The sequence below is a fragment of the Cryptomeria japonica genome, chromosome 2 (genome assembly GCF_030272615.1).
Source record: "Cryptomeria japonica chromosome 2, Sugi_1.0, whole genome shotgun sequence".
NCBI lineage: Eukaryota > Viridiplantae > Streptophyta > Pinopsida > Cupressales > Cupressaceae > Cryptomeria > Cryptomeria japonica.
Window position 1 is genome coordinate 618,666,155 of NC_081406.1, and position 17,803 is coordinate 618,683,957.

General features: G+C 39.5%; 1 protein-coding gene across 1 annotated transcript in view; it reads right to left on the reverse strand.

Moving 5' to 3' along the window:
• Positions 1 to 768: 768 nt before the first annotated feature.
• Positions 769 to 17,803, reverse strand: part of LOC131078714 (homeobox-leucine zipper protein HDG5-like) — a 33,414-nt gene continuing 16,379 nt past the window's right edge. Inside the window, exon 7 of the mRNA XM_059215650.1 lies at positions 769 to 828. Coding sequence (XP_059071633.1) covers positions 769 to 828 — 60 coding nt within the window. The remainder of the gene's footprint in view (positions 829 to 17,803) is intronic.

Consider the following 17,803-nt stretch of genomic DNA (forward strand, 5'->3'; position numbering starts at 1 on the left):
ACCTGAAGTATTTTTTTTAAAGGCATGATGCATACCCCGTCCATGAAGGTTTCGACCAGCGTGATTCCGGCCATGAAAACAACAGAAGTGGCTTTTGTGTACAAAGATGATCTGTGGTACCCATGAACACTGGAAAGATCTTTTGTAGGCGTTGTCGAGGACCCAGAAGAACCCACGAGTGCCATTTGAATGACCTCTTTCGCGACATTCATGGCAGCTTTGACTAAATCACAGCGGATGCGTATGCTGTGACTAATCTGCATCAACAAACGATCTCTATTAAGGTTTGAAATTCATAACCAAAAAATAGGAACTTTCATTAATAAGATCCCTAATTACAATCTTACGTCCTCCTTCAACATATTAGGGTTTAGAATATATAACCAAAATAATAGCAACTTTGATAATAAAATCTTTAATTACAATCTTACCTCCTCCTCCAACTTGGAATTCTCCAAAGTAAGACGCTGCACATATTCATTCAGGGGAAATTCTCGAGACAAAACAGGTCCTTCGCGTGTTAGCTTGAAAATTCTCAATCGCATCTTTAAGACTTCGGTTTTCACTTCTCAGAATTTCGTTCTCTGCATGAAGGTTGGTCATTCGTGCAGCCTGCGACTCAACTAAAATAATGAGGCTTAATCATTATGGACCTTTAAATTCAGCCATTGGAAATAAACTGAAATAAATAGAAACAAGATCTAACCTTCATCTGGGCAAGCCTATTTTGGAACCAATATTGCACCCTGTGGGGTGCAATACCCAATATTACACCCTGTGGGGTCCAGCTTCTGCCTCTTTTTTGGGCGCGGGCACACCCTGAACAAGCTGTACGTTCAAGGGCAAAACAACATTAGTAGCCAAGCCAGTACAGATATCATTCCATATAAAGAATTGCAGAAAAAGAGTTAATTAAGGCTTACTCCTCCATTTCTTGAATTTGTGCATCAGTAAGGCGCACCCGCTTTCTTGACCTCGCCGGTGTCTGCTGGTTATTAACTTGGATCTTGTGCTTGTCCATGGGATTCGATTTTTTGTTCTCACGGTTAGATTAGAGGAAAAATGCTTCTCAACTCCCGTCACTTATAGCTATTTCCACAATTCCTTTTTAAGCCTTCAACATACAATCTGTGAAAGATTTTGGATGCTATCGATGTACATCATCTCACTAGTATTATTTCAGTTGTAATTAATTAATTATTGAAACCACTCCATCAAATATACAGACAACTTTTGCAGTTCTTCCTCTCCGTAGCTATGGTGTTTGGACTAATAATCAAATGGAAGCTCGTGCTTTTTTTGTTGGGAAGTAAAAAGCTCGTGGTTTAATTCGTAGCATGTTGATTATGAGATGAATTTTATGAATTTAGTTTCTCTTTTCAATTATAAATTTTGTAAATCTTGTGTCTTTTATTATTCAAAATTTATTTCTTTTGTTCATATTTCTAGAGAAAAGAATACTGATACTGATTTGCTTGCTAAGTGGACATCTTTGGCTCTCAATACATAGAAGATTTGAGATTGGAAATCTCTTTCTCTTGAGAAAATATCTTAGTTTTCAAATCTTCTTTAAAAAGATTTGGATTACAGTAATTTGTTGGAGTCATGTGGTTTTGAACATGTTTGTTTGTTTGGTAATCTTTTAGACTCCTTTTGGTTTTTACTATGATAGCTATGACTATCTCAATTTTTTTTTGGTTTATTTTTGAATTTTTTGATTCATAACAGTTATTTCAGTATTTGCTCAACGTGAAGAAACCTCTACTATATGTGTAGTAGGCTTCCTTCCTGGCTCTATTTATGGAAAAATTGAGTTTTCCCCTACTCATGATTGAGAGGGTTAGGGTGTTCCAAGGCGCTCCTTTTATGGTTTTGTCTGATACTAGTAGATCTCTTGTTGTTTTTTATTAAGGATAAATAGGGTTTGAGGGGACCCGAAACCCCATACAATAGGTTTTGAAGGGACTCGAAACCCTCAGATTTTACAAAAATCTGGATCTTGGAACCAACAATAAAACACTTCCTAGAGGAATAAACATCAAATACCAGCAGCCCAACCACAATCGAGACTAAAAAGACTAGCCTCTAATATATGCACAAGGATTTCACCAAGGCTCCCTTAACCTTTGAATGACACCATGGGTGTTCCAGGAACCCATAACCTTCAAAGACACCAGACTATAGTAGGTAGCCATACATTCACAATCTGGAGTCAAAGCATTTTGAAAGGCTCCCCTAACCATTAGTCTAGGTTTTGAACTGGCCCCCAAAACCAAAAACCAAAACAGCAAGTGGGCAGGTTGGGCCCTTGAAAAATACTAGCATCCAACCCACCTGTGGGTTTCAAAAGGCTCCCACAACCTGAGCCGAGCATTAAAAAAATAAAAGGAAGATTTTGAAAGCCATCCCGAACCTTCAAAATGGGTTTTAAAGTGGATGCACTGTCACTTCCCAGCATGTGATGAGAGTCTATCTTCCAGCACAACACCTCTCCACCTCTAAAGGAAAGGGAACCACCAAATAACCCAAAAACATAGACTAGAAACCATCAAATAATCACATGATGCTTAGCTGGAAGGAATAGTTTTGAAAAGGCTTCCAAAACTTTGAACATAAAAAGAGGCCAACACCAGAAAGACTATATGCCAATCACAAGAGCACATCCAACCTCGAAAAGAAAGGTATCTGATACCCCCAACATGAGTCATCCCACCAAACTCTGACCACAACTCTTCCCCTCTATAGAAGAGTGGTCCACCTCAATAAGACAAAATGAGAGAAATGGAAAGAAGACAACCTATGAAACACTAGAGAATCTCTTGAATTGAATAGATCCATAAAAGAACTCACAATCTACAAGAGAAAACTTAGAAAAACCACCCCAAAATGATGCAGGGACCTCCCAAACAGAGTCCCCCATCCACACTAGATCATTCCCAAAGGAAAAAACACAACCTAAGGGGAGAAAGGACTCCAAAAAAACATAACCTCCACCTGTATCCCAAACATCCCTATTGCACATGATGATGTAGATAGTAGATAATTTTTCCTTCTTGTGAGTCAGTGCATCAGGATATTCCTTGTCTTCCAACTTCAGTTTCTTGGGATTACTACTTGATAGATATTGTATATTTGGGAGACATCATTGATGATATTAATCTCCTCTTTGATGAAGATGATCCTTCTTCGATTGTTGCAAGGGAAAACTCCGACCCTCTTGTTCATTCTCTACCTGATCAATTTTTTTAGGTTGACATGATTGTGGATTCTTATGTACAGTAGTTGGAGGGGGTCTCTTTATCTTTAGAGAAGACATGTGAGTCTTTGGATATTGGTTTGCATTCATCTCCACTAGATATTGGAGTGCCTTTTTCAGCAGTGTGGATCAGTACACCACCTTTGGAGGGGGTAACTTTCAGCATCAACATGGGGACATTTGAGCAGTTTTCAGAGACTTCATTCATCATCAGTTTTTTTCCTACATCTTCCCTTCATGGTTGGGGAGACTTCATGGATACATCTTTGGTTTTTTTTCTTCCAAACGGGAGGAACATTGTTCGATGATCGTGGAGTAGTTTCTTAATTCATTCTCGAGCTTCTACCATTGGCAGAGATTCTAAATTGAGGGAGGGATACTTAGTCTCTCTTCCTTGTCTTCTTCTTCTTCTCTCATATGGGGGGGACATTTTCCTCACATGGGGTTTGCTCCTTCCCATGCTTCTTTGAGAGTTCTTTGTATAGTTTTCATCTCTCTTTTAGGAGAATTTTTTTTCCCATTGGGTTTTTCTCTCTTTCCTTGCTTTATGGGAGATTGGATTTTCATTTGTACATGGGTACCTAATATGGCCTTGTAGCTAGGACCCATCTTGCATTGCTTAGTTACATTGTAGACTTAAGTGCATTCCTCTAAGTTGCACTTAAGGGAGGGTGTTGGTGTAATTATTTATTCATCTTGGTGTAATTGCACTTTCATGGTGTGATCTTCTTGTTACATTCCACCTTCGGTGGGTGATCCACCTCATGTGGAATATTTTACTATTTCTCCTATCTATCTCTACCTACCCTTGCACCTTATTGAGCCACATGTCATAATTATGTGCTCTCTTGTCTTTTAGCATTGCCTTTAGAAGCAGGCTCATCTACATTGTATGTAATTATAATGATGATTCAATTGATCTCTTTTACATCTTGATAGGAATAGAGTTTATTCTTGTCATATTTTATCTCTCTTGTCATTTTCCTATCTATTGGTCTCTTTGATCTTGGTTGCTTCAAGCATAATCTCACAAAATTGAAGGGTTTCTTGTCAAATTTCTAAGCAACCACATCATTCTAGGAGGTGACTTCAATACTATTTTTCACATCTTGAAAAAAAGGGGTGGTTCTCAATTGATGGGTCGATCCTAGGTAGATTTCAATGATTGTGTCTATAGGAACAATCTACTTGAAATTGAGATGGGCAAAGGAGAGTTCACCTGGAATAATAGGAGACTAGGCTTTAGTCAGATTGCTAAGAAATTGGACAGGTTCTTTATTAAGGGAGACTTATCCACTCTCTCTTTTGACCTTAAAGCTTTTGTTCAACCTTGGTCAGGGTCAAATCACTACTCAATATTGCTAGAAATAATAGGAAACAAAAAACCTCTCTGGTCTCCTTTCAAATTTGTGTTTATGTGGTTAAAGCACAAATATTTCTTTAAAAATCTTTAGCAATGGTGGAGGAAGGATTAGTTTTCAGGTTCAATTTTTTTTGTTTAGTGTCTAATCTCAAAGCCAACAAAAGAAAACTTAGAAAATGGAATAGGGAGTAATTTAAAGATATCTTCTCAAAAAAGATAGGGATAGAAAACAAGATGTTAGGTTTGAATGAACAAGTTCTTAGAATAGGGATGGATCAAGAGAGTTTCATCCTCAAGAAAAATCTCTTGCAAGAATATGAAGACATCTTAGCCAAGAAGCAAAAGTCTAGGGAATCCTGGCTAGAGGATGGAGACAAAAATTCAAAACTCTTCCATAACTCTTTCAAGAAAACAAGAGCAATGAACAAGATTACAAGAATCTACAAAGAAGATGGATCGATTCTAGATGACCTGACCTTGATTGTGAAAAGTGTAGTTGACTACTTTAGAACCATTCTAAAATAATTTGGAGGGTACAAAGCTAGTAAGAGAAGATGCATTCAATTCATCTCGAAACTGATATCTGATGAGAAAAATTGGATGCTCAATGAAAGAGTATCTAGGTTTGAGGTAGAAGTAGCCCTATCTCAGTTTTAGATGGATAAGACACCAAGACTAGATGGCTTTCTAGCTAGTTCCTATTACAAATATTTGAATATCATAGGTGATGATGTGGTGGAAGCCTTAATAGATGCACAAAAAGCTGGGAGATTCCTAATGGAAATCAACAATACCTATTTAGCTCTTATTCCAAAGAAAGAGAATTCCTTAAGGTGGGAAGAATTCAAACCCATTTCTCTGCGCAATATGCTATATAAATGGCTAGCTAGAGTCATGGCTAACAGACTAAAAAAGGTTCTTCCAAGCATTATCTCAGATGAACAAATTGGTTTTTTCCTAGGTAGATCAATTCTAGATGGCATAATTCTAGCCCATGAGGTCATTAATTCAATCCAAAGTCAAAATAGGCCAAGAATTATTATCCAGGTTGATATCAAAAAAGATTATAATAAAGTTGACTAGTGCTTCTTGTGCAAATGCATGGAGGCTTTTAGCTTTAGTAAAAGATGGATAGATTGAATCTTATCATGCGGATCTACTCCTCGCCTCAATATGTTAGTAAATGGCTCACTAAAAGGATTCTTTGAAACTTATAGAGGACTGAGAGGCCTTAGGAAGGGGATTCTTTGAATAAAAAAGACTAGGAAAGATTGTAGGCATTCAAATTTCTAGTGGGGTGGAACCATGCACTCGTCAGCAACTTGCAGATGACACCTTGTTGATGGGTTTCAGCAGCAAAAAGGAGGCTCGAGAATTCAAGCTGATTCTTAACTAGTATGAGAAATCCTTAGGCAAAGAGGTGAGCAATGAGAAATCTAAGATATCATTTTTTAATATGGACCCAAGAAAGGAACTTGAGATAGCCAATCAAATGAGGTTCAAGAGTGGAAAGCTTCCATGCTCATACCTAGGAATTCCTTTAGATGGAGGCATTCGAAATGCTAAATTGTGGGAACCACTCAATGAAAAGATGGAAAGAAGGTCAACCTCATGGGAAGATAAATGGCTATCTTGGGCAAGGAGATTAGTGATGCTCAATGAAATCTTATCAGCCATGCCAATATACATGTTATCTTGTCTTGATCTCCCAATTGGGACCAACAAAAAATTAGTCCAAACTATGAGAAAATTCTACTGGCAAGGAATCTCAAAAAAGAAGAAACTTTCTCTAATATCTTGGGAGAAATTATGCAGATCTCTAGGTAGGGTGGGGGTACAGACATCGGAAACTTGATCTAGTAATATCACGCTCTGGGAGCAAAACTTGCTTGGAAAATCTATTCCCCACCAAATCTCAAAAGGGTAAGAGTCATTCAAGTGAAGTATTTAAACTCTGCTAATAGAAAAAAGATTTTAAGAGTACCAAACCCTCTGAAAGGATCTAGAATATGGAACTTCATCCTGAATAGTAGGAAGGTGCTCTTGCATCATATTTCATGGGATTTTTTTATGGCAAGTCTTCTCTTTTATGAGAAGATTCATGGGAAGGTATCCCGTCAATTAATAAATTGATGGACGCCAGTTCATTCAATGATTTCTTCATCTAGAATTGGGGCACAACTCTTCACTTCTATGTAGATTTGGATTCTCATCACTCGCCTTGGGGTTGGAGATGGAAGGATTTCCCACCTCACATGAGTCAAGTTGACTAGGATGGACTGAATTATATTCTATAATCTAAGACTCTGATCTTTCAGAAAGGCTATGATAAGTTCATATGGGCTAAATAAAAATATGGCCAACAGTATTCCAAGGATGGATTCCATGTGGTTTACAATGATTCTTAGCAGATTAGGGATAATTTATCCATCATTATTTGTTGGGACAAACTATGCCCACCAAAAGTAGGATCCTTTCCCTTGGAAGCCATCCAAGGTAGGATTTGAACTTCAGATTATTTCAAGAAAATTGATGTTTTTAGTCCCATCTAGGTGTGTCTTGTGTAAAAGGGTAGAAGAAAAACCAAATCATTTGCTTCTAACATGCTCATTTGCCTGGAGCGTTGCTAGAAATGGCTAATCAACAAGCTAGGATGGTCAACAACACTGTCCTTGAGCATTATTCAATGGTTCAAAGGGTGGCCAATCATGAAAAAATCGAGTTTGTTTACCAATCTATAGACTTGCAGCCCATCTATCTTGATTTTGGAGTTGTGGAAAGAGAGAAACAACAAAATTTTTAAAGATAAAGAGTTAGAAGCAAATAAAGTCCTCGTCAAAATCGAGGTTGCCATAGTTAAAGTTGTGAATAGTAGAAACTTGAAGCATGTTAGAAAAGATTCCAAATTTGTGCACTAGGATAATCTACTGAGAAATAATCGGAAAGGTATAAGTATTCCCCCCTTCTTTGGAACAAATAATGATGAAACACATGGTAAAATAAGACTCTATGTTTGAACTGAGCCTGAGCATGTTGTTGTTAGGTGTTGGGTGCATCATTCAATTATGGGAAAAGAAAATCATTGCATACAAAATTGTTTGCTTGCGGAAGGCCACTAGCAACTTTGTTGAGTTCCATGGCCTAATTGAAGGTCTTTTACTATGTAAGTGTGTAGGGGAAAAAGCGAGACTAGGTTAACATGCCCTAATCCTACCTTTTGACACACATTACGGAATACGAAAGAGCCTAGAGGTATCACACAATTGGCTACTTCTTTTTGTGAAAGAGAGAGCCACGGGCTACCTATTAGGATTTCTATTCCTTTGTTGTAATTGAAAGATAAAATGATGCAAGTTCAAGTCCTAACCCCAAAATGCAAGTATGAACTAATAACAAGATTGCAGAATTGAGATTAAACAATGAAAAGCTGTAAAAACAAGGACAAAACAAGAATGCAGATGCGTACCCAGAGTCAAAATCTAAGTGAAAATGTTCAGGACGGAGGTGCGGGCGCCATTGTCCTGATTCTGTCCTGGAAACTGCTCCTGAAACTGTTGTTTTGCAACCTGGAAAACTGTCGGAAATGCCAAAAATTGCTGTCTATCAGGAGGACCAGGGTGCCCAGCGCCTCTGTCCCAGGGACCAGGGCACCCAGTGCCCCTGTCTTGGTAGGACCAAGGTGCCCCACGCCCTTGTCCTGGTCTTTTGCTCTGCAACTTGGTGAGAAGGTCGGTCTCAGTCTGCTTCTCCCGGATCTGCAACCTGCGGCGTCGTCCGAGTCCCGAAACCTGCACTTATATCTGAAAAGGGTATGGTGGGCGGCTATATAGGGTTTTGCCTTAGTCAAACCCCCGCTTCGGTGATTTCCATCTCCATGAATAGCCAAGTTGTATTGTAAAAGTATTGTGTGTGCAAACCTTGTGTGTGTGCAAGATCCTAAAATGCAAGTAAGCAAACTAGAGCAACCTAGAAAGTAAACCCTAATTGCTTGTAAATGACAATGTAAATGCTCTAAATCAAAATGCAAAGTGATCTGAAGCATGAATAAGTGATATATTGAAGCTTATGCAAAGACATGAAAAGAACATGAAATCATACCCAACCCCAAGGGAGGGGTACAAGCCAATCTTCAGTCAGTAATCTCCTATTGCTCTTCAATGTCTTCCAAGCCCTAAATGGATGAATGAAATTGATAAATAATTGATAGATGGATGTTGAATGTTGTTGAAGTCTTCAAAGATCTGCTCTTTCGCTGCATATGAGGTTCCTGAAAACCAAAATTTGGATCCTTTCAAATGAAGAAACAGAGCTCTTATGTATGAAACCCTAGGTCGTAATTTCAACTTTTAGCCAACCTAGAGATTGAATCTCCAGCCAATTTCTTGGGGTTAAGATTTATTTTATGATTGGATTGTGCTCCCAAAATTTTGAGAAAAATGTCTGGGACCGTGTGCACTCCGGGCGCCATGGTCCGGACAACTTTTCACCAAATTTTTAGGGCTGTCAGATGTGATGGTTTTAGAGAGAATCCCAAAGTTACAGGTGACTTCAAGATGTTTTGACCCCCGAAACCAAGCCCCCAAGTTCAAAATAGGACTTAATTAGGGTTTTTGATTAAATGATGTATTGGAGGAATAAAATGAAAAGGGCATGCTTTAACGAAAGGGCCCAACTTTATGATGTGGAAAATGATGAAATAGGACCTTAGACCTAATTAATTTGATTAATTAAGTGCTAAAGGGGAAATGCAATGCAAAATGTAAAATGTGCCAAGGTGGGTGCTAAACTAGGTGTGAAATTGTACCATCCTAGCAAGTGCGTACAATTTACAATGCTACATTTAGCCCCCACTTTAGCGATCATATGACTACTATGTGCATATGCAAGCTAAAGTACAGGAAAGTAAACATCATTTGAAAAAGGATATATCCATAAGTTGTCGGACGAAGCTCCTAGCGGTATCTGTAGTACACAGTTAGGAACCGCACCGTACAAAACACACATTAGATCACAAAATCACCTAATGCTTACTAAGGAAAGTGATGAAATTTGTGAGTAGCTATATGCCCCCCCTGTTTCGGCTTGCTTATTAGGGAGGTGAAACAGGATAGCATGTTTACTTACGACAAATTGTGTGAGCGATTATTGATGAGGGATGTTCACTGAAGAGGCTTCATCAAAGCACTTTTTGGAACATCTCGAGAGTAAGGGAGTGAAAATATGATTCCTACGCAACAAACGGTTCAAAAATCACATCTCCCAAACTCAAGTTATGATGAAATGAGTAATAGAAGAAAATTAGGGTTTTGAACATAAAGGAATGAAAATATATACCTTGAAAGTGACATTTGCATTTGTCACTTTGTTGATTTCTGAGCACTGTTCATTGCAGCGAAGTCCACATAGCCATCATCATGCCTTCACGATGACCGGAGCGTCCCACGAGGATTGAGATCATGTGACAGGCCGTGATCGATGATGAGTCACTGGACGAGGTGAGTTGACCAAACTTTGACTTTGACTTTCTGCATTTCTATTATCTTTGACTTTCTGTGATCGTTTGCGGGCCCTGTAACTTGACCCTGGGTCCCACCCAGGGCGCCATGGTCCCTGTGGGGCACCATGGTCCCTTCAAGGCACCATGGTCCCTGTGGGGCACCATGGTCCCCTCAGGGCACCATGGTCCCTAACAGGGTGCCATGGTCCCTAACAGGGTGCCATGGTCCTCTCAGGGCACCATGGTCCCAATCAGGACTTGGCGAGGGATGTCAGGGTTAGCATACGATGTTCAACAATTTGCGTGAATGATTTTGATGATTGAGTACTGATTATACTTATGTTTTTGTGTTGCAGGGTCTCCCATACATGAGAGAGCATACGGCGGGGCAGATTCTTCATAGTTTGTGAGATCAGATTCCCCAGCTGACTCAAGCATAGAGAGACACATTGTCGATCGTGGGTTTATGGTATGCGATCCTTATGCCGGCCATTCGATTCCATCCTGTGATGCTGATGGCACTTATGGAGCGATGGGATCCTGACACATGTACATTCCATCTCCCAGTAGGAGAGATGACGGTTACACTTGAGGATGTCTACCGCATACTTCGTCTTCCTATCAGAGGAGCCACTGTGACATATGCGACTGATCGGTCAGTGAAGGACCATCAGAGGGAGCAGGTATACTGTATAGGGAGAGTCATGCCGAGTGAGATGAGAGGTCGCATCATGATCAGCTGGCTCTTACATCCTATAGGAGAGGTGCCCCTTGTGAGACATCTTATGATTGCCATCATTGCACTAGCTGTCTGCCCTAACGGGCGAGGTACGCACATGCATGGGGGTCTCACATGGTGCATCAGAGCTATGGAGAGACATAGGAGAGTATATGCTTGGGGTCGGAGTATGCTTGCACATCTCTATCACGACCTCGAGGAGTATGTTTTTGGACAGGGTTGTAGCTTGATGACATGCACACTTCTGCAGGTGTGGATATTTGAGCACTTTACATGCACCAGGCCTATCGGCTATCCGATGAGTACGGCTAGCGAGCAACCTAGGGTGTTTGCCTATCCACTTACCAGCGAGTGGAGATTTGGGGATTTGTTATATTGGAGAGTGATACTTGATAGATTGATAGCCGAGGTGACAGTATGGAGACCATATTTGCGGATGCACAGATGGGATGGGATGGAGAGGTAGTTAGCATGCTTATAGAGGAACCGCCTACTACGGGGACGATACTCACATATCATAGTCCCATTCTACTTTGACCGAGTATGGAGGCAGTTTGGGCTAGAGCAGTGTGTTCCAGCCGATGTACCCATCTATACTTGACACTCACGAGTCCTTCCCAGACCTAGAGCAGTAGCGAGACCGATGATAGATGACATCGAGACTACAGATATAGAGGGATCCGATCAGGATGTGGTGACTGATTACTCTGCAGAGCCTGGAGCACAGCGTAGGTATCTCTCATGGTTTGTGAGATCATACCCAGGGCCTATCTTTCCACCAGATTACCCGATAGGCCATACAGGCCCATGGAGACATGGAGACCGAGATGAGGATCAGGGATCCAAATCAGAGGAGCCAGAGGAGGGAGAGGGTCATGAGGAGGTAGGAGGTCCTGATCCACCCATAGGAGATCAGCCTAGTGCCGAGGAGGAGGAGGGAGAGGAGGATGACACAGATAGAGATGAGGAGAACGAGGATGCAGGTGAGGATGCAGACGAGGATGAGGATGATGAGGAGGAGGAGGATAGAGATGATGAGGAGGAGTTAGATGCAGCTCCCCACCATTCAGGAGATGATACCATAGCCTTGGATCCTCCTCTTATTCCCCAAAAGGGGGAACATGAGGCGATACGGAGACCTATTTCTAGTACAGGCCAGCCTACACCCATCGTGCACAGATTATTTGAGCGTGGGGAGCCTAGTAGTTCCCAGTCACAGATGCTACCATATCATGATCCCTACTAGCGTGAGGGAGATCCAGGTATAGTAGGTTTATATTGATTGATTAATGTTTTGATGACATAGAATGGTACTAATACAAAATCTGTTCTACTGCTACAGCTAATGTGCAGGAGTGGCATTCCTTGATTCAACAAGTAGTGACAGATATTTCCACAATGGCACAGATCCCTAGTTCCTCACAGATTGCTTATAGACCTCAGGGGAACGCAGGTCGGCATGAGGACTTGTTTTCCCCATTTCGAGTATAGGTGGACATATGGAGGGAGAGAGAGAGAGTTCTATCAGAGAACCTTCAGCGGGCACAGCGAGATCTAGCAGCAGCTCAGGCCGAGGCTACCTCCTATCATGCGATCCTTATGGATAGGGATCGTAGGAGTTCCTCTCGGAGTCATTCGCGGTCTATATCATGCTATAAACCTATGGGTCCACCTTCACGGCCAGATCAGGAGGGAGCGTCTAGTCGTCACTCTCCAGCCACTAGCCCTAGGGATAGGAGATGATCTCATGATGTAGGATAGGTCACATTTTGGATGTATAGTGACCTACTTTTGTATATGAAAACATGATCCACATATATATATACATGCTTCTCTTTGTCTCAAATGTGTTATCTTTAATGCCTAAAATAATGTGTATTTTGATTAAAGTTAATACATTTGGTAGATGTACATGTATGTTTTGAATTTAATTTCCATGTGATTGATTTCTCAATGCTCCATGATTAAATTGATACATGTGTGACTTAATTAAAATATTTAATCAAGTACTACATTGATGATAGGGAAGAAATATGCATTAAGTCTAAGAATCATATAACTAATGTGATTTAATTTTAATCTTAAACACAACATGATACGATCCCACTTAACACATAAAGACATTGTGTAATATGCTAGCATAATGGAAATGTAAATCTTTTACAATTTACATAAATGAATTCAAGACAAACTATAAAGTAAAGAAACACACTTGTCAAGAACGAAGCAATATAGATTAAACACCATATCATTTAATTCTATTTGCTCTAACCAAGATATGCTAACATATTACCCAATTTTGAAGAACTGAAAAGAAGCTAGATGAAATGAAAGATAAGGAATGAGGAATTAAGCATAGTATCTATGCAAGTGCATAGCATTGATAGGTTCTTTAAGAGGCATACCATCTACATCCGCTATTTTGTAAGCACCGGATCCATAATCTTCAATAATGATATACGGTCCAAGCCAATTAGGACTAAATTTTCCCTTTTCTGCAGGTAAGGCATTCACATTGCGCTGATTCTCATAGAGAACTAAGTCACCTATTGAGAAGGAACGTTGAATAACCTTATCATTATAGCTTCATTGTAGAGTTTTGTGATATGCTTGAATATGCTCAAGAGCGTTTATATGTTGTTCATCAAGCATCTCAAGCTGTTGAAGTCGTTGTTCTCTATAAGAGTCATCATCTACTATACCTTTGAGAGAAACCCTAAGTGATGGAATCTCTAACTCTAAAGGCATAATAGCGTCAGCACCATAAACAAGATTATAAGGGGTAGTTCCTGTAGCAATTCGTACACTCGTTCAGTAGGCCCAAAGAGCATAGATTAGCTGATTACTCCAATCCTTACCATGCTTATTCACGGTTTTGCGAAGAATTTGTTCAATTATCTTATTGGATGATTCGGCTTGACCATTTGATTGAGGATAGTATGGTGTAGAAAATCGATGTTTAATATGATATTTCTCAAGGAATTTCTTCACGTCCTTGTTCTTAAATGATGTCCCATTATCTGAGATTATAGTGGAAGGTATCCCGAATCGAGAAATAATGTTTTCTAGAAGAAATTGACAAATCACTTCAGCAGTAGTAGAACGAAGGGGAATAGCTTCTACCTACTTTGTAAAATAATCTATTGTGGTTATAATGAAGGTGTGTCCTTGAGATGAAGGAGGAGAGATTTTACCGATGAGATCCAAACCCCATGCGGAGAAAGGCCAAGAAGCTACTTGAGAACGAAGTTCTTGGGTAGGAGCATGAATCATATTATTGTGTTGTTGACATTGATGACATTTCTTAACAAATGAAAAAGAATCCTTCTGCATAGTTTGCCAATAGTATCCCATACGAAGCAATCTTTGAACTAAGGATTTGCCTCCAAAATGCCCCCCACAGGCACCTGAATGTGCCTCTTCAAGAGCAACAGGGATTTCCGATTTGTTAAGACAACGAAGGAGAAGACCATTATAACCCCTTCGGTAAAGAACATTAGAAAGAATGATATATCTAGTGGACAGCTTGCGAATTCTAGCCCTGGTGTTCCTATTGGTGGAATCAGGAAAGGTACCATTGGTCAAATATCTTATGATATGCGAATACCATTCATCTGAGTCTATAAAGTCACAACACGTCACCAAGCTAGAATCATCTACAATAGCTGGAGAAATGAGGTTATGAATAACAAATTTAAGATCAACCACAGGGTCCTCTAAAGATACAAGAGAAGCCACACATGCCATTGTATCCGCATGTCGATTATCCTTTCGAGGAACAGGTTCCATGGTATAGGAATCAAATTTTTGTAACAAAGAGATAGCAAGGTCTTTATATTGTGATAATTTGTCTTGTTTTGCTTGATATAGTCCTGTTACTTGTCTTATAATCAATTGAGAATCTCCATAAATATGTATGTGTTTTATATTCAAAGCCAAGGCCGCTTTTATTCCTGCTATAAGGGCCTCATACTCAGCAATGTTATTGGTACATAGGAAATTGAGACGATAAGATAAGGGAATGGATTTCTTTGTAGGAGAAATCAGAACAACACCTACCCCCGATCCCGTGCGACACTTAGAGCCATCAAACAATAACTCCCAAGTTTCATCTTTCTCTATAGAAACAATGAAGTTATCGGGAAAAGACTCAGGATTAGGGAAGGAGAAAGGTGAAGGGTCCTCAACTAAGTGATCGGTCAACGCTTGCCCTTTGATTGCTCTTTGTGAAACAAATTTAAGGTCAAATTCAATTAACATCATAACCCACTTAGCTAGGCGTCCTGATAAATCAGTTTTAGAGAAAAGATGCTTCAAAGGATCAAAATTTACCATGACGTGGACTTCTGAATTTAAAAGATAATGTCTCAATTTCTGAGTCGCAAACACCAAGGCCAAGCATTGTCTTTCTATCGCAGAATATCGGGTCTCATAATCGAGTAAGGTAAGACTTATGTAATAAACCAAACATTCCTTAGCATCTTTATCATGTTGTGCCAACAATGCTGCGAGAGCATGAGAGGAAGCAGCCGTATAAAGAAGAAAGGGTTTAGAAGGTTCGGCAGGTTGAAGGATAGGTGGACTAGCCAAATATACTTTTAAATCTTCGAATGCTTGCTGACAATCTTCGTTCCATTGAAAAGTGATATTCTTTTTGAGAAGTTGAGTAAAAGGAAAGGTACGATCCGCAAGTTGAGACACGAACCTACGAATAGCTTGAATCTTTCCTTGTAAGCTTTTAAGTTGAGACACATTTCTAGGAGGTGGCATGTTGACAATAGCATCTATTTTCTTAGTGTCCACCTCAATCCCACGATGTGAAACTATGAATCCTAATAGTTTTCCACTATCCACACCAAAAACACATTTTCAGGGATTCAAGCGCATGTGATATTTACGAATTCTTTCAAAGATTTGACAAAGGATTTTAATATGATCTATGCGAAGAATGGATTTGGCTAAAATATCATCAACATATGCTTCTAAAATCTTATGCATATAATCATGAAAGATAAGGGTCATCGCTCGTTGATAAGTTGCACCGGCATTTTTAAGTCCAAAAGGCATCATTATCCAACAAACGTACCCCAAGGAGTGGTGAAAGCGGTTTTGAATTGATCTTGAGGATTAACGAAAATTTGATTGTATCCTAAAAAACCATCCATGAAGGATAACAAGGCATGTCCTGCCATAGAATCAACTATCATGTCAATGTTTGGGAGAGGGAAATCATCTTTTAAAGAAGCCTTATTTGAATCTCGAAAATTGGTACACATTCTTATTTTATTATCCGGTTTAGCCACAGCGACAATATTTGAAATCCACGGGGAATAATCAATAGGGCGGATAAATCCTGCCTCCAATAATTTTTCAATCTTAGCCTTAACAAGCAGAGCCACCTTAGGATTCATTTTTTGAATCTTTTGTTTTAGGGGCTTAGCATCAAGAACTAAGACAATATTATGAGTGACAATCTTAGGATCTATACCAGGCATGTCAGAGTATGTCCAAGCAAAGATCTCGGGGAATTCATGCAATAAATCTATATATTGTTTTTGTTCTTCTTCATCCAAGCACTTTCCAATTTTAATAACTTTTTCTTTATTGCAAGGATCCATCTTAACATCAGTGGTGTCACTTATGAGAAGATTACCTTGTTGAGGAGTATCCTTTAACTGAGGGAATTCTTTCACAATCTCATCATTATCAATCTCTTTTCCAAAATAAGCTTCAGTGTTCAAACAATAAGGGAGTCCCCTATTGTGATGATAATGAGGAAGAGTATCATATGCTCCTAAAAACTCAGCTAAAGCATCATCGGTAGGAAAGACATCCAAAGCACAGGCACACGAAGGATCCCTATCAATATACTCAGGGTGTTGCATTGATAGAGATGTAGAAATAGCATTAACACTAATACATGGTCTCTTAGAAGCTTTAGTGCACTTGTAGGGATTATAACCAAGTCCAAAGATCATATCATAAAGATTATTCTCTAGAGGAACCTTTATTCCTTGTTCGTGAGCGCCACAACCATTTCCATGATACCCATGCTTAGCTAAAATATGAAAACCACGACCATAACGATCAGCCATTTCAGAAAGAGAAGGTGGTTTTTCATAAGACAAAGAATCAAACTCTTCAGAATTAGAGGTGTGAGGAGAAGAAGTTTGAGAAGCGGCCATGAAATTATTGCTCATAGGTTCAGGTAGGATTGACTGATTTTTAGCTTCTTCCTTCTTTTCAACTTTAAGTTCTCTAGAAGGAACCTTATATTCACCTACAAAGGTGGGATTAAAATCAAGAGATCCCCAATCGTCTTCTGTGAGAACCTTCTTAGGATCAAAATCCTTCTTATGTGTAGATTCAAGTCGAGAAGAATCTTCTTCAGGAGCTCCAAACTCATCCAAAGAATTTTGATCATCAGAGAGCGAGGATTCATCGATAGGTATCTTGTTTAAAGAGTCATCACTAGATGAGGACGGCTTAGAAGAACCCCCTTTGGAAGTAGATGTTTGTAAACAAGCTTGGAAATTAGTATCACCTATCAAGGTATATGTCTTATTGTTATAAATAAATTTAACTTGTCTATGCAAAGTAGAGGGGACAGCTTGCATACTGTGAATCCAAGGTCTCCCTAATAACAAGTTGTATGTTAGATTTCCCGACATAACATGGATAGGATTAGGCAAAGTAACAGGTCCCACTGTGAGGGGTAAGGTGATAATACCTAATGAAGTCTTAGCCACATTGCCAAAGCCTCGGATGGGACGAGAGTCAAGCTCAATGAGGGATGTATCCACATTCATCTTATGCAATAGATTAATGCTACACACATTAAGGCTAGAGCCGTTATCTACTAGTGTTCGTCTTATAGCAGTGTCTTTCATGATAACCACAATCATCAAGGGATCATATTGATGTTGAATTTCACTAGTAGGCAACTCA